This window comes from Alnus glutinosa, chromosome 3 (genome assembly GCF_958979055.1).
Source record: "Alnus glutinosa chromosome 3, dhAlnGlut1.1, whole genome shotgun sequence".
In the NCBI taxonomy this organism is placed as follows: domain Eukaryota; kingdom Viridiplantae; phylum Streptophyta; class Magnoliopsida; order Fagales; family Betulaceae; genus Alnus; species Alnus glutinosa.
The window spans coordinates 37,753,525-37,780,632 of NC_084888.1; the positions used below are offsets into that span (position 1 = coordinate 37,753,525).

Here is a 27,108-nt window from a genome sequence, read left to right on the forward strand (position 1 = left end):
TGAACAAACATGTCCACTCTACACATCTCCTGCATTTGTTGCGCCACCATGAGTCTACAATACATATGCCTACACCGTACCAGCTTGGTACACAGTTTGTCAGGGATTGCACCCAAAAGCTACGCCGTTTTGTAACAATTCATCCAACGAATATTTTCAGTGGTCATATCGAGTGGAACACAAAAAAGGAATAGGTAGAGAAAAGGACCTGCCACTCTTGTAAAGTTGCCTTTTATGTGCTCCAAATCCTATGATCATCATTCTTTCTTTGAGAATATATATAAAGATTTCAACAACAAGATTATGTTATTCAGACTAACTCATCCAAAATTTAGTATTAATTTTTATTATTGAGCAGTAAATAAGCACTTAAAAGTCAAATGACACCCTTGGCTAATGGTCATTAGCCAAGATGGTCGGTTGCCGTGGTCGCATGGCTATCTGACGGACTACCCATAAATAAATAAGGACATAAATTTTTTACAATTAAGATGGTTGGTCACGGTGGTCACATGAATTGTTATGATTGGGTTGTAAATTTTTTATTGGATAAAATCAAGTTTACGAATAAAACTGATATAGAGATAAGTCTATTTCTAAACATATGTTTGAAGAAAGTTTCTCTAAAACCCTTCCGTAATTATCACATCATGGACTTGATATTCACGTTCGTAACAGTATCTGTGAACCAATAATGATGCAAAGGGATTAGCTGTTGGCCCTTGAAAATCAATATTTATACTATCAACGAAGGAAATCTATAATGATGTTCATAAGGGCATTCTTTACCTCATTTCCACAAAAACCATAATTCCTTACTAAAAAAAAACAACTGGGTTTTTTTTTTTTTTTTTTTGAACGGAATAGCATGTGCTACTCATATATTAAAGCCCAAAGGGCATACATGATGAGAAATGAGGAACAGACCCCTCACACTTTAAGCCAGAAGGATCTGGCTTAAAAACAACTGCCTAGCAGAATCACAAATTTCACTAGAATTACAATAAATCCCCTAACTAAAAAATTCTAGTAAAACTTAAACCACACAAAGGCAAACTGTACATAGAAACAAGGGAAAATACAACACAAAGGCAGAAAGCCCTAAATAAGTCGCCGGCAGTGGATAAGGGGACTGAATCGCCGGAGTGACGGCGCGTGTGGGACACGCGCCGCATCCGGTCGCACCCGGCCGAAGATCCGACGCCGTCAAGCACGGCCAGAAAATGCGGAGCGTAACCTGCACGCGTGGATAATAAGCAGCGACGCCCTGGCGCGTGAGGGCCACGCGCCGAGCTCCGAGGACCTGCACGACCGCAGCTTCCAGCACCCAGGGCGGAACACGGCAGGGACCTCGGCAGGGTAGCGCGTGTCCACCAGGAGTCAACGGACATGCGTAGATCTAGCTTCGAAAATAAGAGAAAAACCAGGAAAGTCTGGCCAGAAAACACACCGTCGACGACACCGAAACCGACCTCACTCCACTGTCGACTTCTTAAGGAAGGTCATCCTGCCCAGAAACAGAAAGAAAACAAGAAAAAACAAGAACAAACAACGCCACCATAGCCGAAAGAGCTATGGGCGAAACAACCACCACCGGTACAACCGGGGGGAACAAAACTCTACAGTCCTAAGACTGAGAGGACTGTTTTTTGGTTTTTTACGATGATGTGACATAAATATAATAATAATTTTTAGTGTTTTGTGTTTAAAGTGGCTTGATGATGCCGTTATTTTTTTTGCTAAAAGCAAATTTTTATCCTAAAAAAACATTGCCAAACGAGTCCACTCACAAGATTGTGTATGAAATTGCTGAACAAAAGCCATGCTCTAACATAGCCCATTCTTGCCCAAAGCAATTTAAGATCTCACTTGAACTTCTCTTAAGTCATAGGATTTCATCTCCCTCACCAATTAATCACCATGCTCATAAACACACGGGCCTTGTTTGGCAAGTGTTTGAAGAGTGCAAAGTAGTGCGTGTGTTCAGGATAAACATTTCCAAAAAAAATTTCACATTTTTCAAAAACAATTAGCATCAAAACATTCTTAACTTTTTTTTTACTTTTTATATCACATCAATAAATTTTTATTACTCTTCAAATAAAAAAATCAACTACAATACAAAATTTTTTCACTTTTTTATACAAAACTTTTTTACTTTATATCACATCTATCACTTTTTACTAACTCAAATTTTTTTATCACTATTCTGTTCTGTCCCTCACTTTCCAAACAAGGCCATAAACACAACATGCAAAGCAACCCCCAAAACTGAAACCATCCCCCGCAACCCGAAAACACATAACCAAAAAACCATCCCTGACCAAAAGTGCCCTGAGCCAAATCCCCAATCAAAAACCCACAAAAAAAAAAAAAAAAAAAACCATTCCACCACCGTAAACGCACAAAACCAAACAATCCATTGCACACGTTGTTAGGAGTCTTACAGTCATATTGAAACATATGTTATTTATCTAATGAGAGTATTATTTCTTGTAAAATTTTAGTAGTAAATAATAATAGAGAATAAAGGGATAGTATGTTATCCCTAAGTAGTTGTATATTATCTTTATTAATAGTTGTTAGTGATAGAATATATAGTCATGATAAGATACGTCTCTATGAAGTGTTAGTGATATGATACATCTTTATAAGACTATTTCATGTTTAGCACATTTCTTTTTAATTCTATATAAACCCATTCGGGCTTTGATGAATAAAGTAAGCAAAAGATTATTAATATTCAGTTCTTGAGTTGATTTGAGAGGTATTATGGTTCTTCGAGCCACCCTTATTTATCCGTTACATGTTTGAGTAATTAGACACGTAACACACGCACAAAACCACCTATTCACAAGCAAAAAACCAAACCCAAAAATCACAGAGATTCAATCCAAACCCAGGGATTAAGCCCACATCGCGGTGGGAAGCAAAAAGGGAATATAAGAGACAAAAGCATCACTTTGAGGAACAAAATGGAAGCAACTTTTTTTAAGTTGAAAACCGTAGCTACCATATATATTATTGATACAGAAGCATAACGAGCCGGCTTTTGCCTTCCATGGACAAAGTTCCGATCAGAGCAGCAAACAAAGCACCACAAGACCCATAAATAAGACAACAAAAGTAAAATGTTCATGATTTAGATAACTCGGCAGAGAGGGTGTTAGCTAAGGAGGATATGGTTGTCTGAGACACCCCTCTAGTCCCTCCCAAGTACCATTTCTTGATCATCTCAACCACATTTGCATTCTCCACTTTGATTTTTGACTCCTTTCCTTCAGTCGAAAGAACAATCTGACACACACAAATATACGCACCCGGTATTAGAGTATTAATTCAATAATCATTTCTTATCAGTTTTTTGAGACAAATGGTGAGCAAAGGTACTCAGTTCAATTCGAATCTTGTTTTTATCATTCACCACACTGTTATTAACTTATGAGGAAGAATGTTAAAATATTAATTGACTTATTAAATCAATCTTTTTCTATCGGTTGGTACAATTAGCAAGGAATATTAGAAATATATGTAAGGCTATGGACACTAATGTTACTGATCAGAATGATATTTTACCTCGGCGGTGGCAGAAGTTGCTGGAAAATGATATGTGATTATGGAATTTTTCTTGAAATAAGCAGACTGGAAGAATTCAACAAGTTTTTCCAAGGCTACCTCCTCCTCCTCTTCATACTTGTCATCGGCAGCCAATCTATCCCTCACAGCGCTCTCTAGCTGCACTCCATATTGAGAACCCTTGATCTCCTTAATCACCACTATTCTTAGAAATTTCTCCACCGGAGCTACATATATATATATATAGGGAGAGATTGGAGAAGTTGTTTTTAGCAATACCCAAGTGGCTAATATGGTATATATAGTGTTCATTTCATTATAGACTACAGTACTAGGAAAAGATAACTTCATCAATAGCAGCAAACTACAGATTTGGATTACTGGAGCTAGAAATGATTATACCAGAAGCAAGGGCGTCAAAGAAGTCATCATCTTCAGCTAGGACACCTCCAGGTTTACCCTTCCATTGCTGCAGATGCTTCACAATTTCGGGTTCTAAATAAACTCCAATTGCTGTGAACTTAATTTGGAGAAAGTGTATCTCAATGTCCGTAATTCCTATCACACCAAAGAGAAGAAATTAAATTTTCGTCGAAGTCAGGCCGCTGTTAGGAGATCTAGAAGATCGAAGAACAGCATGATCATGAACATTATAGTACTAGAAGCAGGGCATGTTGTTGTGTACGTACCATGACCCAGCAGAGATAACGGCTTTGTGGTGGTAATCTGAGGAGGAAAAGGGATTTCATCCACCATAACCATTTCAGTGCCCACTGTTGTAGCACACATCAAGAACAGAGTCTAGGTGATGAGAAATATTAGAAGAAACAGAAAGTGTATATAAATAATGAAAAAAAAAAAAAAAGAAAAAAAAAAAAAAGAGCTCTTACTGGTTGTAGTGCTGCTCTGAGACAATATTGCAGTGATCAGAAAGAACTCAAAGAAGAGGGGGGAAGATTTATCAAAGAGGAGGAGGAGGGAATAGCTGATATTTAAGGCGGCTTTCTTCGGGGGTTGCTGTGCTAGCTGACACTCTTCTTATGTGCATGCCTTCCAGTCTTGGCTTTAGGAGTTAGGACAGTGGTAGGTAGGGGAGGGTTGCTGAGCTTGTGTTTCATCTCATTTTCTTCCGCTGTCACGGTCTTGGCCTCATATTTTTATTTTATTTTTATTTTTTTTTACATGTCCATACACCGGAGGAGAAGAGACTCTTCGACCTCATTGCCGTCATACAAAAAAGTCATTTTCTGATTTTTAGTTCATCAATCTACTTCCATGCCTATTGCCCAACACTATTAATTCTTCGGTCCAAATAATTACTTAAAGCTTGATCGATCAAACATTCATGGGATTTCCTGGGGATTAAATTGATTAATCAATTTTCCCGTACGTGCTGGTTTGGTTCGGGCTTGAAATTACATTTGAGGCCTTATGGCTAGCAAGTATCCACGTGTTGGGTTTCCATAACCACCGCTCATTTTACCTACCTCCCAATTCTTCCGTTGTACGTATCGTTTAGTCACTGGTGGTACCCCGCTTGCCACCTGCATAATCGTTAACGCATAAAATGACTCTTATCATTTTAAGTAAAAAGAAGATGATCCGATTTCCATTTTAACAAGGAATAAGTATTGCTCAAAAGAAATAACAATATAAGGTTTGAAAAAGAAAAGAAAAAAAAGGAGGAAAAAAAAAACTATTATTTCTCCCTTAATTTATCACGCAATTTTCAATGTTTTTCCATTTTTTTTTTTTTAATGCGGATAATGTAACCTACTAATTTACCATTAGGGTTGCAACGTGTAATACCCCTTATTTTAAGATATTGAATTAAATATCTTAAAATATGATTTAAGACTTAATAATAAGGTAAAAGAATAAATATAAATATTTATGAAAATAAATATTCATTTTGTAACACTTATAGTTTTAATTTGATAAAAGTTTAAACAGACCTTAAACTTTAGAATAACGAAAATATGGTCAAACGAATTCCGTTTTGGTCGATTCAAAAGTCAGAATGCTCATCTCGAAGTCCTCTAACTACCCTCCAAATTTCAGAATTTTTAGACTTCGTTTAGCACCAAAAAATATCCACAAAAAATGGTACCCTGATTTGGATGAAAATTGAACAATAATAATTTGTTGGCCCATTTCTATTTATTAAGACCCAGCAGCCCACATGTTTAGGAACCCAACCCCTAGCCCATAGAATCATTAATATCAGCCCAGCCGTCATGTTTTTTTTAAAAGGAACTAGTCCAGTCCACGCCAAGACCAACCCGTTTTCATGTGATTTTTGCTCAGCCCAACCCAGCTCAATCAACAGAGAAACCAACGAAAGGAAATTCAGTTAGGAATAGACTTCTAGTGCTAAGTTCAGAACCAAGGAGTGATTAGTTAGAGATAAGAGATATTCACAGCTCATCAACAACGTGCTGCCTTCTTCACCGAACACCCAGCCGTTGATCAGTTTCAGCTGCAAGTGATCTCAACCCTTTAGGTAGTCTATAAATAGAGAGGTCCCTTCATCCATTCACGCATATTTCTTCTTCTCTCTGTTTTTCTATTTGCTGCAACTCTCCTCTCTTTCGCTCAATTCTCTCATTTTCTCCCTTTTCTCTTGTGGTTTGCATCAGTAGAAGCTGCAGAAATTCTGTGTTTCTTTCCCAAAAACAGCAGCTCTCTCTCTTCTCCTTCTTAGCTTAGAATCAGTAAAGAAAAGAAATAGAAGCTCTTAAAACCCAACTTTCCTCATCTCTCACTCTCGGGTCTGTGCTAAAGACAGCAGAAAAACTATTTCTCTCTTCTTACTTTCGGTTTCCAGCAAAGGAAAAGGAAGGATAAAAGAAAAAGGTAAAGTCTTCTTCACTTTCGGTCAATTTCAGCAAACAAGGAGACAAGTTCTACCTATTTCTAGAACACTAGAAGCAATCAGTAAGTGATAAGGATGGTTCCTTGTTGATATATATATTTATATATTGGATTACCAAAAGATATTATATATATATATATATATATATATATATATATATATATATATATATATATATATATATATATGTACCGAATGATATATATGTTTAAAAGTATATTTTAAAAATGATATATTTTGTGATATACTTTAATTATTATGATTTTCAAGTTAAAATATTATAATGTCTTAAGTTATGTTTTAAAAGGGTATTTCAAGAGGCGTATTTAAGTAATAAATCACGCTGTTGTGATGACTAAGTAAAAAGTAATATTTTACAAAAGTGCTGTTATGGGGCCAAAAATTTTAAAAGTATTTTTAGGCATTAGTGTTACTAATGCCGTTATTTCACCCAAATTTTATAAGAAGATTAAAATAAGAATTATTTATATTGTACCACTTGTGTACTTTTAAAATATAAAATTCATTACTTATATTAATGGAGTCACTATGTCGATTTGGTACAAAAATATATATAAGCTTTTAGTGCTAATGCCGCAATAATGTCCACACGAAATACGTGGTAATATAATCAACCTATTTTATACCGTTATAATATCTAAGCGACATTAGAAATTGGGATAAGTGATTTATTAGTCGAAAGTGATAAAATGTTAAAATAGGGTCTTAGTATTTTATACTAATATATTATCAAATGTATATAACTGTGCGGTCATTATTCCTGTGGATCTCTATTTGTAGCAGAAAACTGTGAGTATTTCTTATTCACTGAGGGTGATGCTGAATTTCCATAATGTTATGGTTTCTGCTTTATTTAATTGTTTGCGCATGTGAAATTTGCATATTTTGTTGTTTTAATTAGTGAATTTATTTATAAAAGAGTTGAGAGTGACGTCTGCTAACGGACCAGGGAATGACGTCTGCTTGTGCCAAAAATATTAATAAAAAACAGAGTAGGGAGTGACGTCTGTCTGTGCCAAAAAAATAATAAATTATTAGAGGATTAACGTCTCCTTATAACTCGCTAAACGGGAGTGACGTCTCCTATAACACGTTAGACAAGAGTTACGTCTCCTAGATTTTATATACTGGAGTGACGTCTCTTTGAATCTATTTGATAGAGTTACATCTCTATAAGGTGAATGCTAGAAGAAAATGGTTATTTAAATAAATAAGACTGTGCATATAAAACTGTCATTTTATTATGTCATTGCATTGTGTTATTTATTTCTAATAAATCATCAATCATATTATTATTGAAAACAGTGGATTCACTAGGTATTTTTGTATTATTGTTTCTCACTGTATTATATATTAATACAGGTAATGAGGCGGAGTATCAGGATTGTCCAGACCTTTAGATGATCAGGTTGGCAGTATCTGAGAATAAGATGCCTCCCATTTTGTGGACTACTATGTTTAGTCCATTATTATATTATTCAATGAACAATATTTATATTTTTGTTGGTATGTATTAATGATGCTATGATTATAAGGTTTGTAAATTATCCGTGCCATATGTGGCACAAATACTATTTTAATGTGTAATTATTTAATTACACTCTTTATATATATTTTGAAGTATTTTTCTTAGAAGCTCTGATGTGTTATCATTAAAAAAATATTTTTCGCAGCCAATTTATAACTCTGATGATGTCGTAATGTCACGTAAAAATCGAAATTCTCACTTACGTCTTTTTGTAAAAGGCGGAGCGTTATACAATGTCCCTCACTCCCTCCTTTTGCAATTCAAAATGACAAAAATATATTGTTTGTGTAAGTTTTTTTTTATGGCCTGTTGTACAAAACAGATATTTACCAATTGAATTATCCTTTTATTTAAATTTTTTTTTTTTTTTTTGAAGGAAAGTTGAAACTTTCATTGATATAACCAACCATTACAACAAACATTTCAGAATACATACATTGCAGCATTCATCCACCCTAGGTGTACAAACAATTTGAGTCCAAAGACTCAAATAAATATAGACAGTTGCAACTAAAAAAATCCAACCAACAGAATGGTGCCTCTGCGTTGACATACACCTTTACATGAACAAGGAGTCAGTCACACAAACTGGGCAAAAGCCAATAATTGAATTAGTACACGCACAATGCAAACTGTCAGAAAAACCCACGATTAAATTAAAACACAGAAGAGCTCAAAGAGGATTCTGTCTTCCGGGAGAGCCACCGTCAGTGGCGGTGCGTGTAACACACGCGCCGGCGCCAGAGCATCCCCTCAACCCCCAAACACCAAAAAACCTCTGATCACCACTAGTCCCACCATACACGCCGAAAAACACACGGATTGAAGCCCCCACGCGCGCCCAAATCAGAAAGAAAGCACTAGCGCGTGAAGCCCACGCACCGACCACCGTGAAACCCCACGGCCGTGAAGAGCGGCAGAAGCACCGGAGACTGACGGCGAAAAAGGCTAGAAGGCGCGTGTTCACCAGAAGACGACGGAGAAACGTAGATCTAGCCACCAAAATCCGACCATGAGAAACGCAAGGCCACTGAAACTCCGCCGTCGAACACACCGAGATCAACCGCGCCCCTCCGACATCCTCCACAGAGAACTCTCTTGCCACCACAAACTAAAAACTAGACAAAACAAATAAACTCCACCGGATCAACACCGAGGAGACAAAACTTCCACACCCCTAAAGGATGGGAGACTAAACAACACTCAAAAAACCAAAGGAGGAGGGAGGCGTGAAGCCCCCCTCCCCCACCACAAACAGCCAAAGACGCCTCTCTCTCTCTCTCTCTATAAAATCGGGAGCTTCTCTCTCTAGCCAAAGGTTATTAATTGTACTTATCCTTTTATTTAAATTGAGATCTATCTTTAGAATTTAACTTAAAATTTTGAACACATTTACACACACATATGTATCATGTATGTATATCTTTTCTAAATTGTCATCCATAAGAAGCGAAAAAAAAAAAAAAATTTAAATTCTCTAGAGTCCACTGTTTAAAGCCCTAAATCCGATAAACGAGAAGTAAAAGATTTTGCCTATAATTGTCTAATTGGTGTAGGATGTCCACTAATTTTACGGACTAAACACAACACAACTTTTTCTAGATGTGTTTAATATTTTTTTTTTTTTTTTTTTTTTGTCTATCTCCTGCATATATTTTTTTTAATAAATTTATCATTAAATCTGTGAAATTTATATGTAATCTTACAAATTTAATAAGCATCTTCTACACGGAGAGATGAGTAAAAAATATACAAAAGAATGAAACTAACAATTTTTTTATTTTTTATTTTTTATTTTTATTTTTCGTGTCCAAAAGAAATTAACAATTTCAGGGAGGCATATCTTTGCATAGACTAATAAAAGAAAACTACCCACTTGGGCTTGGCAGCCCAGCCTTAAACAAAAGCCGGGCTTTTGTATAAAGGCAAATAGGCCCTTTAGGGCCGGACTGGGTCACGTTCAGAGGTCCACTTTCACTGAAGTTTGAGTTTAAAGACAGAAAGAAGGTCAACTTTGATGTGCGACCTGTCACTCTTTCTTTTTGGGTTGTTGGTTGCTACCAGCTGCCACGATTCAGTTGGAAATTTTCTCTTTCGCGTGGACCAAAAAGCTCCACCCGGGAGAGTCGTGTGGGTAAAGCTAGGGCAGGGCTTTTTTTTTCTTTTTATTATTATTATTTTTCTTTTTATATATATATACATATACTTACGGATGACCTTAATGATATTATCGTAGAGGGTGACTCACAAATTGTGGTTCTTAAGTTTCTCAACCAAGACTTATCGCTTGATTGGCAATCTGACATTGGAGTGTACAAACGGAGCGGTTATAACCGCTTATAATTGTTAACCGTTAACCACCTAGACGGAGACGGTTAGCGATTATAGGATTTGAAAAAAGCAATTAATAATCACTAACCGCTTATATATATATATATATATATATAAATAAAAAATCGGGGACCGGGGAGAGGGGCAAAACGACACCGTTTTTTAGATTATATAAATTCATATTTTAGGTTTCGGGTTGGATCATTTTTTTCATTTCATTTTCCTCCCCTCAGTCCTTACCTCACCTTGAACCACTCTCCCTGTTGCCCAGTCTCTTGTGAGTCTCGCCTCCTCTCTCGTCACCCCTCCAACCTCCACTCTCCAGCGCAGTTCGAACCTCTCCGCTAGTCTCGTCTTCGCCACCGCTGCTACACTATAAGGTTCTTTCGTTTTTTTCTTTATTTTTTCTCTTTGATTTTTTTGTTTCATTCGTGTGCCTTATCTATCTGACTTCGATTTTAGTGGTTTTGTTATAGTTTTTGATTGGGGGATTGCTTTGAATATTAGGGTTTGATCAGGCTTTTGGAGTAGAAGGGAATTTTCAGAGGGGTATCTAGTTTTGGGTGAAGATCTTTGTATTTGTGGTAAGTGTTCTAGTTTTTAGATTGCTTTGAATTTTATTATTTATGAAACTTACTTTCCAATTAATTATCACTTCTTGTTTTGTAGATGATGATCAATCAAGTACCGAAGTGGACTTTATCCAAGTATGTTAGGTAGTGTGTTATTGTAATGTTTTGGACCTTTGATATTGGATTTGTAAAGTTATTTGGATTTGTATTTGGTGGGTTTTGAATTTGTTTGTCTTTGGTTATTCGGATTTGTTATGTTTAATATTTGGATTTAGATTTGGATTTGGATTTAGATTTAGATTTGGATTTTTTTTTTTTAAGATTTGGATTTGTTACTAATTAGAAACTTTTAGATTTTGAATTTTTTATCTTAAAATCTGCACTAAAACGGCCCAAAAAGTGGCCAAAACCGGACAAAATCGACCAAAAACAAGCACAAAATTGACCCAAAATGGGCCTATAACCGGCCCATAACCCATATTCAAAAGCGGTTATATAACCGCCGGTTATGTAGTCAATAACCGCTAACCGGCGGTTAGCGGAGGCGGTTGGTGAAATACAATAACCGCTATGCGGTTAGCAGTTTTAGCCAATACCCACCGGTTATAACAGCTTGTACACCCATAATTTGACCCTTTTATTTTTCACGCTCGCCAACTTATTAATTTTAAGGGTAATTACCTTTTCCCTCTCATGAACTACCGGTCTGTGTCATTTTGCCCCCACGAACTACCACTTCGACAAAAAAAGAGCATCAAACTATCATCTTTACATACTTTGACCCATTCCGTCAGTCTAATTCATGCAAAGACTTAAATGCCCTAACTCAATTTAAAAAATGACCTAAATACCTTCATCTTAAACAAAAAAAAAAAAAAAAAAACCTGAAGGAAAAGGGGGTGGCCGGGGTGGGCTGCGACCCACCCCAGAGGTGGCGGTCCTTCAGTTTTTTTTTTTTTTTTTTTTTTTTTTTTTTTTTTTTTTTTAAATATTAATTTTAATATTTTTTTATTAATTAATGTGGAGGGCATTTTGGTGTTTAAAATTAACGGAAAAAAATTGCATATTCCATTCAAGTTAACGGGATTCCCTGACGGAAGGGGCCAAAGTATGTAAAGATGGTAGTTTGATGCTCTTTTTTGGTCGAAGTGGTAGTTTGTGGGGGCAAAATAACACAGGCCGGTAGTTCATGGGAGGAAAATGTAATTACCCCTTAATTTTATTTAGACGGGTAATTTTGCAAAGTTCATTGCAATGTTAATCTTGTTAGATGGGCAACTCTATAACCAAAAGTAAAAATTTAATCCATTTCTTTTTATTATTGTCATCCCATTAGTTGTATGGATAATGCTATTTAGTATACTGTTATATGAGAATTATAAAATTAATATGATATGACAATAAAAATTAGTTATTAATTTTTTTTTAATTCAATTTTTTATTTTTTAAATACTGATTTAATAACTAATTTTTATTATTACATCGTCAAATAATATAACAATTATATTTAGCAGTCTTCCAAATAGATGAAAATATTAACCAGAAGTTGTTCTTTTTTCTTTTTCCAATGTTTTGTTTCTTCTGTCTTGTTGTCTTATTTGGTCATAATTATTATTATTTATTATTTATTATTTATTTTTAAAAAAAAGAGAGAGGAAAGATTCCTGGTGAGGTAGAGGTGAGGTGGAGGTATTGGTTTGCACTTTGCTGATGTGTAACATGGCGCTAGCGTCATTGGTCAGGCTTTTGGACGAGGCAGACGTGAAGTGTGTGCTAGCGTACAAAGAGCATGCACTTTCCACGAGTTGGCACGTTCTTATCGCGGTCTTTCACCCTACGGCTTGGTATAAAACACGTGTAAAACATTTACAAAAACAAAAAATTAATTTAAGAGTAACCATAAATACTACACTATATATCACTCAATTTTAATATTGCAAATTTGCAATTTGCAAGCTCATCAGTTATTAATTTTTTTAAAAAAATTTAGGATTGATTTAAAGATGCCACATCAGCCTAACATAGTAAAAATATTCCATGTAACATTAATTTTTTTTTTTAAAAAAAATTAATAGACATTTTAATATAAATCCAATAAAATAAATTAATATAAAAAGGAATTTTAGAATGACGGTGCTTGCTGATTAAGCATTTAAGCGTGAGCAATTACAGCGTCGCGTGTGAGGCTCGTGGAGAAACCAATATACACGTTGTAATTCACCCGGGGCACGTGGCCCGTCGCTTCCCACCTGGAACCGCATAAAGGTAGACGTAACTTCGTAGCGGCTTCAATTATTGGTGGCGTAACATTTAAGAGCGCGAGCGTGGCGTGAAGAAATCGCAGTAAGCCAAGCTTGACCTCTCCGCGTCCACATAATAATTATTTAGTTATCCTGTTTAAATAGGACTCGAAGACTACCAATACATAAAAAAGCCACGAGAAGAGCAAGATCGAAGAAATTTGTGTTGGCTTCTACGAAATTCCGATTCTTCTCACCGGAATGGCTTCCTCGTCGTGTTACGTTGAGAATTACAGCGTTTCGAATCTCCGGCAATTATTGGATAATAATCCTGCGAATCAGAGTGTTAGACGGCCCTGTTCCTTGATGATCAGCAACCGAAAAGGGAGAACAAACTCGGTGAAGATGGCGGTAGAGACTGCCAGTTGTTCGAAGAAATTGGAGCCTCGGAGAAGTTGCGGCAACAGCGCGACTATTGTTGGCGAAAAGCTGGACGAGTGGATGCGAGAGTCGGTGGTGGACATCGTGAAGAACCTACGCGAAGCTCCTCTGTTGGTGCAGGTGTTCGCGGAGGATGAAGAGAAAGGCGGCGCGGCGACGAGGATGAAGACGGAGAAGGCGGTGGCGGAGGAGGATTGGTTGGCGGCGAAGGGAAAGTGGGAGAGCGGAGAGGCTCCGTTGCCGCAGGGGGTTATATTGGTGGAAGAGCTGGAAGACGAAGAGGAAGTGGAAGAGGAAGAGGAAGAGGAGGGCGAGGGATCAGAAGGAGAGTCGACGACGAGGGCGTGGGGGATAGTGGTGCAGGGAAGAGGCGCGGAGTGTGGACCCGCCTGCTATCTGTTGAAGACGAGCAGGGTGAGGGGGATGGCCTCAATCTGTAGCACCCACTTTTGTTTGGTGAGGGTGAAGGGCTTCAGGGAAACGGCGGCGTCTCAGCTCAAGAATTGTTGGTTGTCGACGTAGCGTCTCAGCTCAGAACTCGGAAGGGGATTGATCGGTCGGTGACTCGGTGCATTGGAATTTTATTTTATTTTTTCTTTGTAAATTTCGACAAATATTTTTTGCAATTCAGGATTAATTCCTTCGATCCATTTATGATTCCTTTTTTGAATTGCCTTATGCTGTTGGGCTTTAGATTTCGAAAGAAATGACGAGTTGTTGCACGGCCCAACAAGGTTTATGTGTGATGGGCTATGCATCTGAATTCTCCCCTAAACCTTGGTTTTTTTCTCACTAATAATTATTATGATTATACAAGAAAAATGGATGCTGTGATAATTCTTTATGACAATTTTTAATGCTATTTCTTTTGGGTTTGTTTCTTACTATTTGTAAAATCAATCTGTAAATAGAAGTGAGAAATTTTTTTATTCTTAAGAAAAAAAATGGAAATCAAAAGGCTTTTATTTGGTTATGGATACAAAAATATAGAAAATAAATCAAACAATATAGGCAGTTAAAACAACAATTTATATATAATCATAAGGATATTTTTTTGAAATAATAAAATAATTCATACACGATGCTTAGGAGTAAAATATTCTACGAAATCCTATTAGATTTTTAATCATTTCGAAATGTGAGTTTAGTCATGTTGGACCTAGTGACCTGAACACCTGACCCATTGACAAATAGAGATGGATACAACCACAAAGCATCATACTGAATACCATCTCTTAGCGCATTAACCTTAGTACTTGCAATCCCATGGGCCTAGGAAATGCAACAACTTGCAACAACTTGAAAGCCTCCGATTAGTGCGTGCCACATGACAGGCGGCTACGACAAATTGGTTATAAAAGGCAGTGGACATAGAGTAAAAATTAGACTTTCGTTTCCTTCTCTTAGATGTTTTCTTCTATTTTTAGTTTCATTCAACTCGTCATACTGAGTTAAGCATCGAAACTTTTATCCACCGGCCTATTCCAGCAAGCTTTTGTACTAATATTTCCTATTCTTAGTAGGTACTTTGAATCGCCACCTTGACTTGCCATCAACTGCTATAACAACTACTATTTCCACTCCAAAAAAAAGAAAAAAGAAGTCACGTTCCCAAAAACCCACACTAAGGGAATCAATGTTATATGAAAATGTTAATAGTACAAAATCTTTTATTAAGAGATTGGCACCCAAATAATGTGGAGTTTATTTATTGATACATATAGCATTTATCTTTATTAATTGTTAAGATGTGTTACAAATTCTCTTCATCCCTTTCTCCCATCCTCCCACATTATCTAATAATGATTTTTAAAAGTAGAATGATAGAAGAAAGGCACAAGAAGAAAAGAAATAATTTCTTTTAATTGTTTTGATCAGCATCAATGAATAACATCACATGATTTTGATATCATTATTTTAATTAAAAATTTGGTACCCCTTTACATTTATAGGTTAGATTTCCTTTATTCTTAAAAAAAAAAAAAAGAAAAAAAAAGAAAAAGGGTTAAGATTTCCTAATTCCTATAACCAAATTTGGAACCAGAGAATGCCACATGTGCGGCACGTGCAGTAAAGTCCCTCCAACCTCGTAGGATTTGAATTTGAAAAGTAATCCCCGTTGCCTAAAAACAATTACTGTACATGCGAGGGAGCCAACCTTTGGTTGCGCGGTCTTCCTCTGCAAATTCAAATCAAATCAATAATAATAATTTCAAAACCCCGAAACAAAAAGATCTCTCGTTTCCTACATCTTCTTAAAACCCCTAATCGCTCCCATCCAAACCCTTTCAATAATCTTCATCTCCAAAATCCAACCTTAACCTTCAATTCATAATCGCAACCCATAGAGCCAGAACAAACATTCAACATTCTTCTTTACCCTTTTTTTTTTTTTTTTTTGGAGGTCAAATTCTTATCCCTAGAAACCAGATTTGTTGGTTTAGGAAAAGGGCAAGTGCTAAAAGCTTTGTCTTTGAAGAGATAATGGTGGACAGTGAAGGCAATTCTTTATTGATACCCAGATCGGCTTCAAAGGTTGGCTTCTCTTGTTATTGGGTTCCTGTGAAAGAATTTGTCTTTCTGTATATGATTCTTATGGATCTTTGTTTTCTTCATTCTGGGTGGCTTTAGATTTTGGTAGAGAAGCGGAGTAATGTTGGAATCGGAGAAAAAGATGACCCTGGTCGTAAGCGGGTTAAAATGCGTGATCTTGAATCCGTGTGTCGGTCTGAAGGTGAAGTCTTACTTAAAATCTTCGATTTTTTTTTTTTTTTTTTTTTTTTTTTTTTTTTGTTGTTGTTGTTGTTGTTGTTGTTGTTGTTGGTTACTTTTAGAGATTAATATATTTAAGGTCTAGAATGGTTAGGATTGAGCCGGTATGCCTTTTAAAGGCGGATAATTCTTGGAAATTTTGTCTGGTTTTTGAAAATGTGCAGTCTTTGCGCTCCTCTTTCAGTTGAACGCGTTTCCCCTATCACTTATTCTAATTTTCTCACAGTATGGTGAACAAGTAGTAATGCCATTTTGAATGATACTTTCTCGTTCTCCTGTTTATGCAATGCATGTAGAGTTCTGATGAAGCACTTTGTGCACTTAATCATCCTGTAACTAAAATGAAGTAGAGCATAAAAACAAAAGAGAGTTTTGAATTACGGACAATGATGTCTAAGCACCTTAAAAGGGTTGCTCATTTGGCCGGATTTTGAAACATATACGTATTACGTAATACACCTATCCTTCATATTTGCTTTTTTCTTATACTTAATCGATTTCCTATGTGAGAAGCTGGATTTAAATTCAAAAGCAGTTAATTTCTACATTTATGCAACAGAAATCAACACCCATCATCCAAAATCGTTGAAAAACAAAGAGTCCATTGATCAATTTCAACTTGGTGAAGAAGAGATGTCCCAAGTTACTGAGGTGACTGTAACTTTGGATTTGGATGCTTCTCAAGCGGATAAAACTGGAAAAAACACATTCCCCATAGCAGTCAATCTTGCCCGTGGAACAGTGGATCTCAATACTGAAATTTGTATGGCCAAAGATTCTGCCTGTGGTGGTAGTCAGAAATGTGCTGAGAATTCCAACGAACTGTCTTTGCTCAGGAAGCATGACAGAGTACATGATAGTAATTGTGTGACCTCAAGAGGCATTGGCTTGGATCTTAACGCAGAAGATGTCTCTAGCTCAGTGAACCAGGAGACTTCTTATCCTTCCAAAGTTCATGATCATTTGAAGTCAAGAGATTTCTCAGAGTGTGGAAGTTCTATGGGCCCACTGGAAGAGGTAGATCCAAAGAGACGCTGGGAGGAGATGAAGCAAAACGGTTTTCTCTCATCTTCTTATGGACGCATTCCAATGCCAAAGCAACGCGGAAGGAAAATTAAAGATTACGTTATCAAGAAAAAGATGGAGCTTGCAAAGAGAGAACAGGTTGACCGGTTTGCTAAGATTGCTGCCCCAAGTGGACTGCTGAACGGATTAAACCCGGGGATTATAAACCATGTGAGAAACAGAAAACAGGTTCACTCCATTATAGAGGCCCTCGTAAGGTCTGAAAAACTTGAAAATGGCGACATTGGAAGCAAACAGGCAGCTCATATGAAAAGTGGAACTACAGAAGCTGGCAACAGGAAAGACTTAGAAAATATGAATGATCCAGGAACACATCGAGCCAGTTTTCTTCATGAAGATGGACCTTTAAGTTCTTTATCTGGGATCAAGCAGACAAAAGAATACCCTATACCAATGAATAAATCTTCTCATTTGATTATAGAGGGCAAAGGTGGACTTAATGACCCCAGCATGGTAGAAAGGGTTCGCGGTAAAAGTTGTGCCTCACACTCCAACCCTGTCAGTGAGGATGATACACTAGAGCTGAAGTTGTCATCATCAACTCAGGCATCTGAGAATACTAGCTCCTTGTCTAACGAGGAATCAGCAAACTTTGCCAGCACGTTTAAAGGTTAATATACAATTCCTTGATATCTTTGCTTCTCTGATGCTTTAAATGTTTACTGCCTTCTTTATTTCCTTTTCACAAAATTTTGTTTAAAAAAAAGTAGAAAACAGTCGGCACAATAATTTGGTATGTTGTTGGGAGCATAGTCGTTACTGATGGGTGCAAGAAATTACATTTTTCAGTAATACACTCTTGTACAAGAAGAAAATGGTGATAGTTCCACAAGTAATAAGTAAAGTAGGATTGAAGACCAGGTGATATTATACATAATTAGGCATCAGTAAAGATTGCTTTAGTGGTACAATGAGAAAAATAAAATCAGCTTAGATCTATTATTTTTTCTTTTTCAGCTGCTAGCGTTGCTTCTCAGTGGTTAGAACTTCTTCATCAAGATGCTCAAGGACGTCTTACTGGTATGCACTTGTCTTTATACTATTATACGAGGTTGTTGAGGATGCTTTACTCTTTTGTTTGGTAATGTATGTTGTTCTGTAAATGCAGCACTACGACGTAGCAAGAAGAGAGTTCGAGCTGTAATTATGACAGAGTTGCCTTTCTTGATATCAAAAGAATTCTCATCTGATCAGGAGAATAATCCTTATGTCACGAAAAATTCCACTGATAGAGTTCTCAATAATACAGCTGCAGACATGCATCGAGCAAGATGGAGTGCTCTGTTTGATCAAATGGATAAAGGACTTACTGAAGAAGAGAAACACCTTGTGAGTATATCAAAGAGAATTTTCTGTTTCACTTGCTGTATCTAAAACGGTGAAATATCCTGGCCTTAGAATCTGCGCTGTACGCACCTTGAACAGACATGGGACGCCTAAAGATCTCTTTTTTTTTTAAAGAAAAACTAAAACTCTTTTTTTTTTCTCAATGGAAAAGAGAAGAATGATTTCTGCCAACTTAACTGCTTAAATTCCTTTGGATACTTCGTGATGGAATAGAAATTTATTTTCTTTTACTTAATGTAAATTTCTCTGCAGAACGTTTTATAAGGCTCAGTATCTTTAAGGGTTTTCTTGATCATGAATTTCAGGAAAGTTGGTTGAACCAAATAAAAGAAATGCAGCTTCATTGTGACCGGGGTCTGCACCATGTCCACTGGAACATGAGTTTTGGCCTGAAACAGCTGGGAACATCAGAAAATGAATCCAGGTAACGCCCATTGTAGTTATTTCTGCTATCATCAACCTATTATTCTCATGGATATGTCCTAGTGGTACATTGTACGCCATATTTTTCAGCTCCACTAAGCACGCTTTCATCTTATTTACATACAAATGCAGTGAATTAATGTATGAAACAGCCGGCTGGTCTATAAGTACTTCCAATTCAATTAGATTACAAATTTTGATTTACAATTTTGGAAGGGAGGGAGAAGGAGAATCCTGTCTATGATATTTTCTGGTTTGTAACACATTTCCGTTATGAAGTTAGAAAAGTGTCAAGCATAAGATTCCTACATCCGTTGGCAAGAGCACGCACCTTGAATTGGCTTTATAAACTTGGACTCAGCAAAATCTTATGTTCTATAATCACATAAATTTTCAAAAATTGCATTGCAATAGAATAAGAATTCTGGAAATTGAGTAAAGTCAGCTTTGTCTTTTGTCCAGAGAAAGAGTATATAGAGGTTTACTTTGTTTGTTGTGAAAGTCCATATGTTGAGACCCAGTTATTGTGCGTTTACCTTCAAACTGTTTCCTGCAAATTTTAAACTGATCTTCTTGATTCAAATGTCCTGTGGAACATTGAATCCCCGTTTTCTACCATAACCTTAATTAAATTGTCACGTTTCTTTCTTCTATTTGATTCATAATCAGAGAAAATCATTGTTGCTTAACAAAGAAATGAATTGTTTGGTCATTTTCATTTTTCTTTTGCTAATATACACAAGATCTCGTTATCGAAATTAGAATATACTTTGTAGTGTTATCCAAGTATTCTATTAAGTTTTTCTCTATATTTGTAATTAGGATGTTGTAAGCTTTCTCTAATAGGTTATTCTTATGTCATTATTATCCGTGGAAATAATAAAAATACACATGAATGATGTTGTAACTTGTACTTCTAGATGTAATAAATACTTGTCCTCAGATTAATTCAGTGTAAGTTACATGTCATTGTAAAAATTACAAATTACTAATTTTTTGTGCATAATCGACCCTTGCATTTAAGTCTTTTGGTATAAGCTGAAGTTTCATAAGAAAGTCATGTACTTTTAACAAAAATATGGATCAAGATTAAAAGATGGAGATGATATGTATATATCCCATTCGTTAGTTGTAGCTCCAGACAAATACATGCCACTTGCCTACAACATAGGATTCATGTATCAGAACTCTTTCTAAAAGAACTTCAGTTCTATCAGGGTGTGTGAGTGAATTTACCAAGTAAAAAGAAAAACATTAAACAGTTGGATCACTTTGTTCATCTTGCAGATCAAGAAAACTGGATAACTCAGAGAAGGAACTAGCTGTTATGGCTGCTGCGGCTTCCATTTACTCGACATCCAATTTTCTTTTGTCAGAGAACGTATCCTGTTTCTGATCATAACTAGTCTTTTCTCCCCTCTGTCTAATCATATTGACCTTTTCTCCATGGTACCATCCTTGATAAATCTCCATGTGCTTTAACAACTAGTGCTTAGGTCTCCCAGATGGAAAAGGTTCTGCTGGTTGTTGAGCCCTGTAACTTTAGATGTGAGATCATTTTTTTCTTTTTTCTTTTTCTTTTTGGGTCAAATCTACTTGCTTCCCTTTATGGGAGTAGAGGCCTTATCTGATAGTTAGAAATGTAATTGATGAATTAAAAATTTGTAAGAATATTTCCTATATTCTTTTTCCCTTGGTTCTGGAAAGAAGACAACTGTGGGTGAATTTCAGATTTCTATTGCACTTTCTCTTTGCAATCTCTTTTTTTTGGTATTGTACATGCTTTCTCTTGCTGGGTTTCTATTATGAGAATTTCACTTCATTAGTTACTAGCTTTTCTTCACTTTGTTTGGGTGGCAAATATTCTCATCCATCAATACAAGATATATCCATGTCTCTATCCTTTTGTATCTTGGCCAGGCGACAAACAACTTGTTTTCTCATAGTCCTAGCTATCATGTTCCTCCCCCTTTAATCGTCATCTTCACCAAGCTGGCACGTGCTGCCTAAATTTGTCATGTAAAAAGAGAAGTTGAGCTAGAGCGGGCAGACTATTCAAAATCTGTTTAAATAAATGAGTCTTATAAGAGCTCTTTTACATTTTTTGTTGTCCAAACTAATAGCAATCTGAACAGTAAAATTGTTGAAGATCTTTATCCAGCATTTGGATGGAATAGCAACTCAAACTAGAAAAAAACGAAGTGTTAGGTCAGAGCAACACCCAAATTTGGGTTGCAAATAGATTGTTCAAAAAGTTCTTTGCATGAGAGGGAGAGAGTGCGTGTCTGTGAGACCAACAAATTGAAGTAGCACCAGATCTTATAAACCAAAATTGATTACATGTTCGTTTTCCTTCTATACACAAGCTTTGCTTAAATACAACGTAGCTCAAACTAAAGCAAAGACGACTATAATAATGCTCCTATCTCCAATCTCCAATCTCATCCAGGTTTTCTCAAATCAGTAATGACAAAGCTTCCATAATTTACAGGGCCTCAATAATCATGATGTTCGCTTGTAAGAAATACGACAATGCAAGTACAAACAAGAACCCTCTTCCTCTAGAGTGACAAAATATTTCAAGCGTGGGATATTGGTAAAGTATGTTTTATACAACATTTCCATTTGGTATGCTGCAGCTCTAGAGCCAGTTTGGTGCCATCTTGCTTGACATTGGCTTCAAGGATGGGTCATCTGAAACCTTGGCGAGTGAGCGATACTGCAATTTTACACTTTCCGCATTGTCCAATGTCTTGACTACGTACCTATATATTAGTTTTGCATCAGTAACAAAAGCAAATTAAATTTTTATTATTTTAGATTCGAATGAACAATTCAACACAAGCAGTATTATAGTAAATGCTAATTAATACACCAGATAACTAAACCAAGAGAATCTGGCTCTTTCTCATGTCTCATTCCCCATGATTCCTTTTATCCTGCTTTTTGTTTCTATTCTAACTTAGAATCAAATCTCTCAACTGACTGTGAATGATGCTTCTTGGCCTGTTCCCAAAACTGTTTTCTGATCTAAGCTACTGAGTTCAATTGTAACTATAACTTCATCCACACAGGTACAGAGAAAGATAACCGCTGCAATGCAAATGTCAGGTCAGAAAAAAAAGAGTACTGATCACAACCAAATTCATCTTCAACATCAAAATGCCTATACCACACCAGTCAAAGGTTCTAACTAGCACTGCTGTATACAACCTCAACATTCTTCCAGCATTCAAAGAATGCATTATGAGAATAGGTACCCGCTACACTAATTTATCCTATATGACCATCCTAGTACATTATGGAGATTCAAACTACCAGCTCAGCAATGTATCAGTCCCAACTATTTGGCACCAATAAAGAATTTCTTCTTTTTCAGCTCTATTTAGAGCCATAACCTCCATTAGATCTTTGGCGTTGAAATTCAGACAATGACAATGTACATCAAGATAGGTGTCTTAACTAATATTTCAAACCTTAGAAACTGTAGACAAGGTAAGGGAAATAGAAGAAGAAAAATGTCTAACCATCCATTTAAGCATTGTGTTGTTACAATAGCCTCCCGTCCAACAAAGCGCTGTGGTGTCCTCTTGTTCCCCTGATCCATTTTCCCTCCAATTATTACTTTCAAGAAACTACTAAACAAGAATTACAAGAAAACCTTGGGACTTTGTTTTCCATAGAAAAGAACCTTTATGATGACCCGGTCTGTCACTGCAAATGGAAACTGAACACCTCTACCCCTAGAAGGATCCATGAGAGTTGAATCGCCAAAACCACCCTTGTCCTACAAGAAACAAAATAGATATTTGAAAGGAACTGTCAAGTAAAATGTAATGACAGTTGTAAGTAGCCAGGCTGTCCATTCTCAAGCCAGACTGGCTGAAAAAGTAGTACCATAATGTGCAAGAAATTATGAATAGAACATGCCATACAAGAGAATGTTGAAAGACAGCAATAGGGTGCAGAGCTGCATGGTTAAAAGAGAGGTCAGCCCAGATCAAACTACACAAGTTAAAACTTGGCAATCTGTCTTGTTCATTTCCATCTATCCAACAAGCACAAGAGGAAACAACATGAGAGCTGCGTAATCTCAAAAAGACGGCATTAGGGTGCAGGGAGGCATTGTAGGGCAGGCCCGCCCAGATCAATTTGCAGAAGTATAAAAAAGAAAACTGGACCATCAGCTTTACGCATTTCCTTTTGGAAAACAAGGAATATAGGCTGTTCTCTCTCTCTCTCTCTCTCTCAAAACCACAGGCATGTACCATTTGTAATGTCTTTATGAAACTTAGAATGTTACAAAATTTGAGGCATAAAAGACTAGCGTGGCCAAACCTTTCTCTTCTTTTGAACTCTATCTATCTCTCGAAAACACACTATTTCTAGTGTCTTTATGAAACTTAGGATGTTGCAAAGTTTGAGACATAAAAAATAATAACCTCATCAAACCTTTTCCTTCTTTTGGATGAGCAATAAGGGCATTTTGCCACATATCTGTTGCTCTCTCACACCCTGACGACCCCCCCCCCCCCCCCCTCTATCTCTCTCTCAAGATGCACTATTTCGAATGTCTTTATGAAACTTAGAAATTTACAAAATTTGAGGCATAAAAAAGACTAACCTGGTCAAACCTTTCTCTCCTTCTTTTGGATGAGCGATAAAGCAGTAATTCTTCTTCCCGGCGGAATGCTTGCACAGCAGCTCGCAATGCTGAACATGTAAAGCCAACAAAAAAGAAGAAGCAAATAATCAGACTAAGTATCATACAAACATACTAACATTCTAAACATGACTTAAATACTCCGTTTATATACTTGCTTTTGGCTGTAACAGTTACTGACCCAATTCCCAATTCTTGCAACCCTATGGGTTGTAAACCTCTCATTATCATTAAGAAATTTTGGCCTACTCAAAAACAGTGGCCTCAGTATTAACAAACAACTCTAAACACAAAATACTTGCAAAACACTCAAAACTACTTTTACTTTTATGTTACATCATAACATTTTTTCAACCGGAAAGCAAAAAACACTCTAAAAAGTTTTATCAAATGAACCCAATAACACTGGTTCCCCCCCCCCCCCAAAAAAAAAAAAAACAAAAAAACAAAAATAAGAGATTTTAGTTCTCGGCTCTGGAGTTTGGGCTCTTTTTTTTCCTTCCTTTTTAGTTTTATCATATATGTTGCGACTTGAATAATCAAGTCAGATGGGTCCCGGCACTATTTCTTTCTCTGTTGGATTGGTTTGGAAAAACAGCTGCCTACCCTTCCTCCTTTTCCTAGCCTATTTGGAAGTCTTATCTTACGCTGCCTATGCTCCTATAAAAGAACAAACTCGGCCAGTTTATGAACGTGGAGAAAAGAGAGAAATGCAAGTCGTGCAACAGAAACAAAGTGAGTCGCACAGCTTCAACCGCCAGAAATTTCTCACAAATTGTAGTGCCGCACGGTACTAAGAAAAAAAGAGAAGTTTTCTCATTTGTGTGACAGTGAGAATTGAGTGTACAGGGCTTTGGGTTTTGAGTGATTTTCTTCTTGCTACTGTATGTACTTCAATTTTTGATAGTGAATTTCCTCTTGGTCGTCTCCGCTTATGGATATAGGCTTGTTAAGCTAAACCACATTAAATCTTGGTGTCCTATGTGATTGAGTTACTTTTATTCTATTCTTTTTCTGCTTCTTTGGGATCCTAAAATTAGAATTCTAGTTGATGCACAATAAAAACAGGCTACATACCACTACAAACTGTAAGAAGTAGATTACGATAATCTTTTATGTCAGAATCTAGACTTACAGAGATTTGGAGCCATTGAGTCTTCTGAAATTGACTGAGAACAAGTGTAGCAAGCTTTCTGAAGATGCATCATAAGATTTAATCAAAATACTATTTGATGGCCACAGTTCGAAGAAATGGCTAGTATTACACTGACCCCAAAAAAACTTCCAACCTAGGAACTAGATGCCCATAATTAATTAATTCATAAAAATCAAATATGAACGGCAAGTGAAAAAGGATGCTAACACCATAAGAAAAAGCACCGAGAAAACACAGCTCAAAAAGATCAGGATGCACAGGAGTTGCCAAAGGAAGCGACTGTATTGGATCATAAAATGAGCCAATGTTGCACATTTTCACATTATAGTACGAGGAAGGAAGGATTTTCAATATATTTGCTCACGTGCAGAACTCACTTCAATAATTTTGCAAGCAAATGATGATTACAAAGATAACCACCAAACACTGATGGTGTGCAAGCACACTCAAATCAGTGGGCAAATTTCAAAGCCCCAAAACTACTATTCTGCTGTGACTTCAATTTGTCTGTGCTTATATGTCATAAAAAATAGTGCACATCGATTTTTACCCAGCACCAGAAATTATGTATAACTTTCAATAATGTGACAGAAATAATCATGTTAAGAGGAATTTTCTGAGAACTCACCATTCTAGTAACATGTTGCATTCCACCACCACCGAAGGAGTGTCCACAAGATAATATCATCGCATCATCCATGAGAGCTCCCCTGAATAATGAAAAAGTATGATTAAAGTATAAGATATGATTCTAATAATGAAGAGGCTAAAAGACACATTCACCAGGAAAAAAAAATTGTGCACAACGTGCCTGTACACATGCACGCACACATAAAGACATACCTACATTCAAATGTATATAAAAATCAGATCATACTTATAGAAGAGCTCACAAAATGTTTTTTTTTTTTCCTTTTTGTTGTTAACCAATAAAGTAATACATAGAGCAGCAATAAAAAGCAGCTCATGATAAAACAAACAAACTTACGTGACGGGGTCGGAAAGAATCGCCCTGAGTGAGTCTCCGTACTCACTTGAAACGGAAACATCCTTTCTCCCACTAAACCCGCAGCCGTTGTCCACAACTGCTACCACATCCTTGTGCCCAGAAGCAGAAGCAGCAAGACCAGAAGACCCCTCCAAATACTGAGAGTAATACAAATCCCCATCGGATTCCGCAATCGTGACCGCATTTTGGTAACCCCCGACTCTGAGCCTCTCCTGCTGCTGTTGATGATGATGATGATGATTATGACTGTCGCTCGTCGCGTCGTTCAGAGATTGACCCACGTTCCCATCCTTCGCCACCAACACCTCTCTACTACTACTCGACCCTACTACCAAATCCAATTGCAATATTAAAAAAGAAGTCCCGAATTTGGAAAGTAAAAAAAGATTCGGAATTTCCCAGAGATCTCACCAAACGTGGAATGGTGGTGGTTCGCTTTCCCATTTCCCATTCTGTCGGTAACAACATTGTCAGCAGTGGCATTGGTATTCCTATCAATCTTATTGCCGGTGTTAGCGTCGTCGTTGTTGTTGCTTTCATCAACACCAACACCATTGACAAGTCGTTCGACTTCACCGTCATCGACCTCGTCGTCGTCGTCATCGCCATCGTCTTCGTCGTCGGAATCGTCGGCGCTGGGCGTGGCAGCGCCTCCATCGTCGTTCCAGTGGGTACGGCGGAAGTGGGGCCCTTGGGGGGGAGTGAAGAAGAGCTTGTCGTCTATGAAGCCCGTGAGTTCTCGCGTGGTCTTTGGGCGCTGTGTGGCTGAGCAATTGAAGCTCAGGGGCATGGCTTCGTCTTGGAACAGCAGGTGGTTGGAGTGCGAGTGGGAGGGTCCCATTCCCATTTCCTCCGACGACATTTTCAGTCTTCGCTGTGACGAAACCCTTAATTTGGGGATTTTGAATTGGAATTGGAATTGGGCATTGGTTTTGGTTTGGGAATATCGGTGCTAGGGCTTCGGGGTGGAGTCAGATGGGGTTTGATTTTGTGTTACACCACTCACCTTAGATGGATTCCACGGCATGCATGACAAGAGGTGAATGGTGATGATGCCAAAATATTTTA

General features: G+C 37.0%; 4 protein-coding genes across 6 annotated transcripts; 2 read left to right on the forward strand and 2 right to left on the reverse strand.

Annotated features, from left to right (window-relative positions):
• Positions 1-2,962: 2,962 nt before the first annotated feature.
• On the reverse strand, positions 2,963-4,619 carry LOC133863568 (chalcone isomerase-like protein 2). 2 transcript variants are annotated; one of them, XM_062299564.1, is made up of 5 exons: positions 4,467-4,619; positions 4,266-4,349; positions 3,979-4,134; positions 3,577-3,803; positions 2,963-3,297 (listed from the first exon to the last, which is right to left on the reverse strand). In XM_062299564.1, coding segments are annotated over exons 1-5 (630 nt in total). In that variant the 5' UTR covers positions 4,468-4,619; the 3' UTR covers positions 2,963-3,135. The 2 variants fall into 2 exon arrangements, with proteins under 2 accessions (XP_062155548.1, XP_062155547.1); XM_062299563.1 differs by having other exon boundaries at positions 4,266-4,377; positions 4,467-4,597.
• An 8,625-nt stretch (positions 4,620-13,244) lies between these two features.
• LOC133863879 (uncharacterized) lies at positions 13,245-14,254 on the forward strand. Its single transcript, XM_062300003.1, has one exon. The coding sequence runs from the start codon at positions 13,405-13,407 to the stop codon at positions 14,104-14,106; it is 702 nt and encodes a 233-aa protein (XP_062155987.1). The 5' UTR covers positions 13,245-13,404; the 3' UTR covers positions 14,107-14,254.
• Positions 14,255-15,741: 1,487 nt separating this feature from the next.
• Positions 15,742-20,973, forward strand: LOC133864292 (uncharacterized). Its single transcript, XM_062300575.1, has 7 exons — positions 15,742-16,119; positions 16,216-16,318; positions 16,916-18,052; positions 18,400-18,462; positions 18,551-18,771; positions 19,095-19,213; positions 20,500-20,973. The coding sequence occupies exons 1-7, from the start codon at positions 16,069-16,071 to the stop codon at positions 20,606-20,608; spliced, it is 1,803 nt and encodes a 600-aa protein (XP_062156559.1). The 5' UTR covers positions 15,742-16,068; the 3' UTR covers positions 20,609-20,973.
• A 540-nt stretch (positions 20,974-21,513) lies between these two features.
• LOC133864547 (U-box domain-containing protein 62-like) lies at positions 21,514-27,105 on the reverse strand. 2 transcript variants are annotated; one of them, XM_062300919.1, is made up of 8 exons: positions 26,452-27,105; positions 26,020-26,368; positions 25,660-25,741; positions 25,011-25,068; positions 23,837-23,925; positions 22,904-22,999; positions 22,740-22,810; positions 21,514-21,977 (listed from the first exon to the last, which is right to left on the reverse strand). In XM_062300919.1, the coding sequence occupies exons 1-8, from the start codon at positions 26,900-26,902 to the stop codon at positions 21,854-21,856; spliced, it is 1,320 nt and encodes a 439-aa protein (XP_062156903.1). In that variant the 5' UTR covers positions 26,903-27,105; the 3' UTR covers positions 21,514-21,853. The 2 variants fall into 2 exon arrangements, with proteins under 2 accessions (XP_062156903.1, XP_062156904.1); XM_062300920.1 differs by having other exon boundaries at positions 26,020-26,365; positions 26,452-27,104.
• Between the last annotated feature and the right edge of the window lie 3 nt (positions 27,106-27,108).

What these genes read in the sequence shown, in the direction of transcription:
- LOC133863568 (XM_062299563.1), bottom strand. Translation starts at nt 4,365, where the DNA reads ATGTGTGCTACAACAGTGGGCACTGAAATGGTTATGGTGGATGAAATC. An exon ending in GTTATCTCTGCTGGGTCATG is followed by an intron (nt 4,135 to 4,265) that starts GTACGTACACAA and finishes TTGGTGTGATAG; the next exon opens with GAATTACGGACATTGAGATA. An exon ending in CTTTGACGCCCTTGCTTCTG is followed by an intron (nt 3,804 to 3,978) that starts GTATAATCATTT and finishes ATATATATGTAG; the next exon opens with CTCCGGTGGAGAAATTTCTA.
- LOC133863879 (XM_062300003.1), top strand. Translation starts at nt 13,405, where the DNA reads ATGGCTTCCTCGTCGTGTTACGTTGAGAATTACAGCGTTTCGAATCTC.
- LOC133864292 (XM_062300575.1), top strand. Translation starts at nt 16,069, where the DNA reads ATGGTGGACAGTGAAGGCAATTCTTTATTGATACCCAGATCGGCTTCA. An exon ending in TACCCAGATCGGCTTCAAAG is followed by an intron (nt 16,120 to 16,215) that starts GTTGGCTTCTCT and finishes GGGTGGCTTTAG; the next exon opens with ATTTTGGTAGAGAAGCGGAG. An exon ending in ACATCAGAAAATGAATCCAG is followed by an intron (nt 19,214 to 20,499) that starts GTAACGCCCATT and finishes TTCATCTTGCAG; the next exon opens with ATCAAGAAAACTGGATAACT.
- LOC133864547 (XM_062300919.1), bottom strand. Translation starts at nt 26,902, where the DNA reads ATGTCGTCGGAGGAAATGGGAATGGGACCCTCCCACTCGCACTCCAAC. An exon ending in GGAGAGAAAGGTTTGACCAG is followed by an intron (nt 23,000 to 23,836) that starts GTTAGTCTTTTT and finishes TGTTTCTTGTAG; the next exon opens with GACAAGGGTGGTTTTGGCGA. An exon ending in CAGACCGGGTCATCATAAAG is followed by an intron (nt 22,811 to 22,903) that starts GTTCTTTTCTAT and finishes AAAATGGATCAG; the next exon opens with GGGAACAAGAGGACACCACA.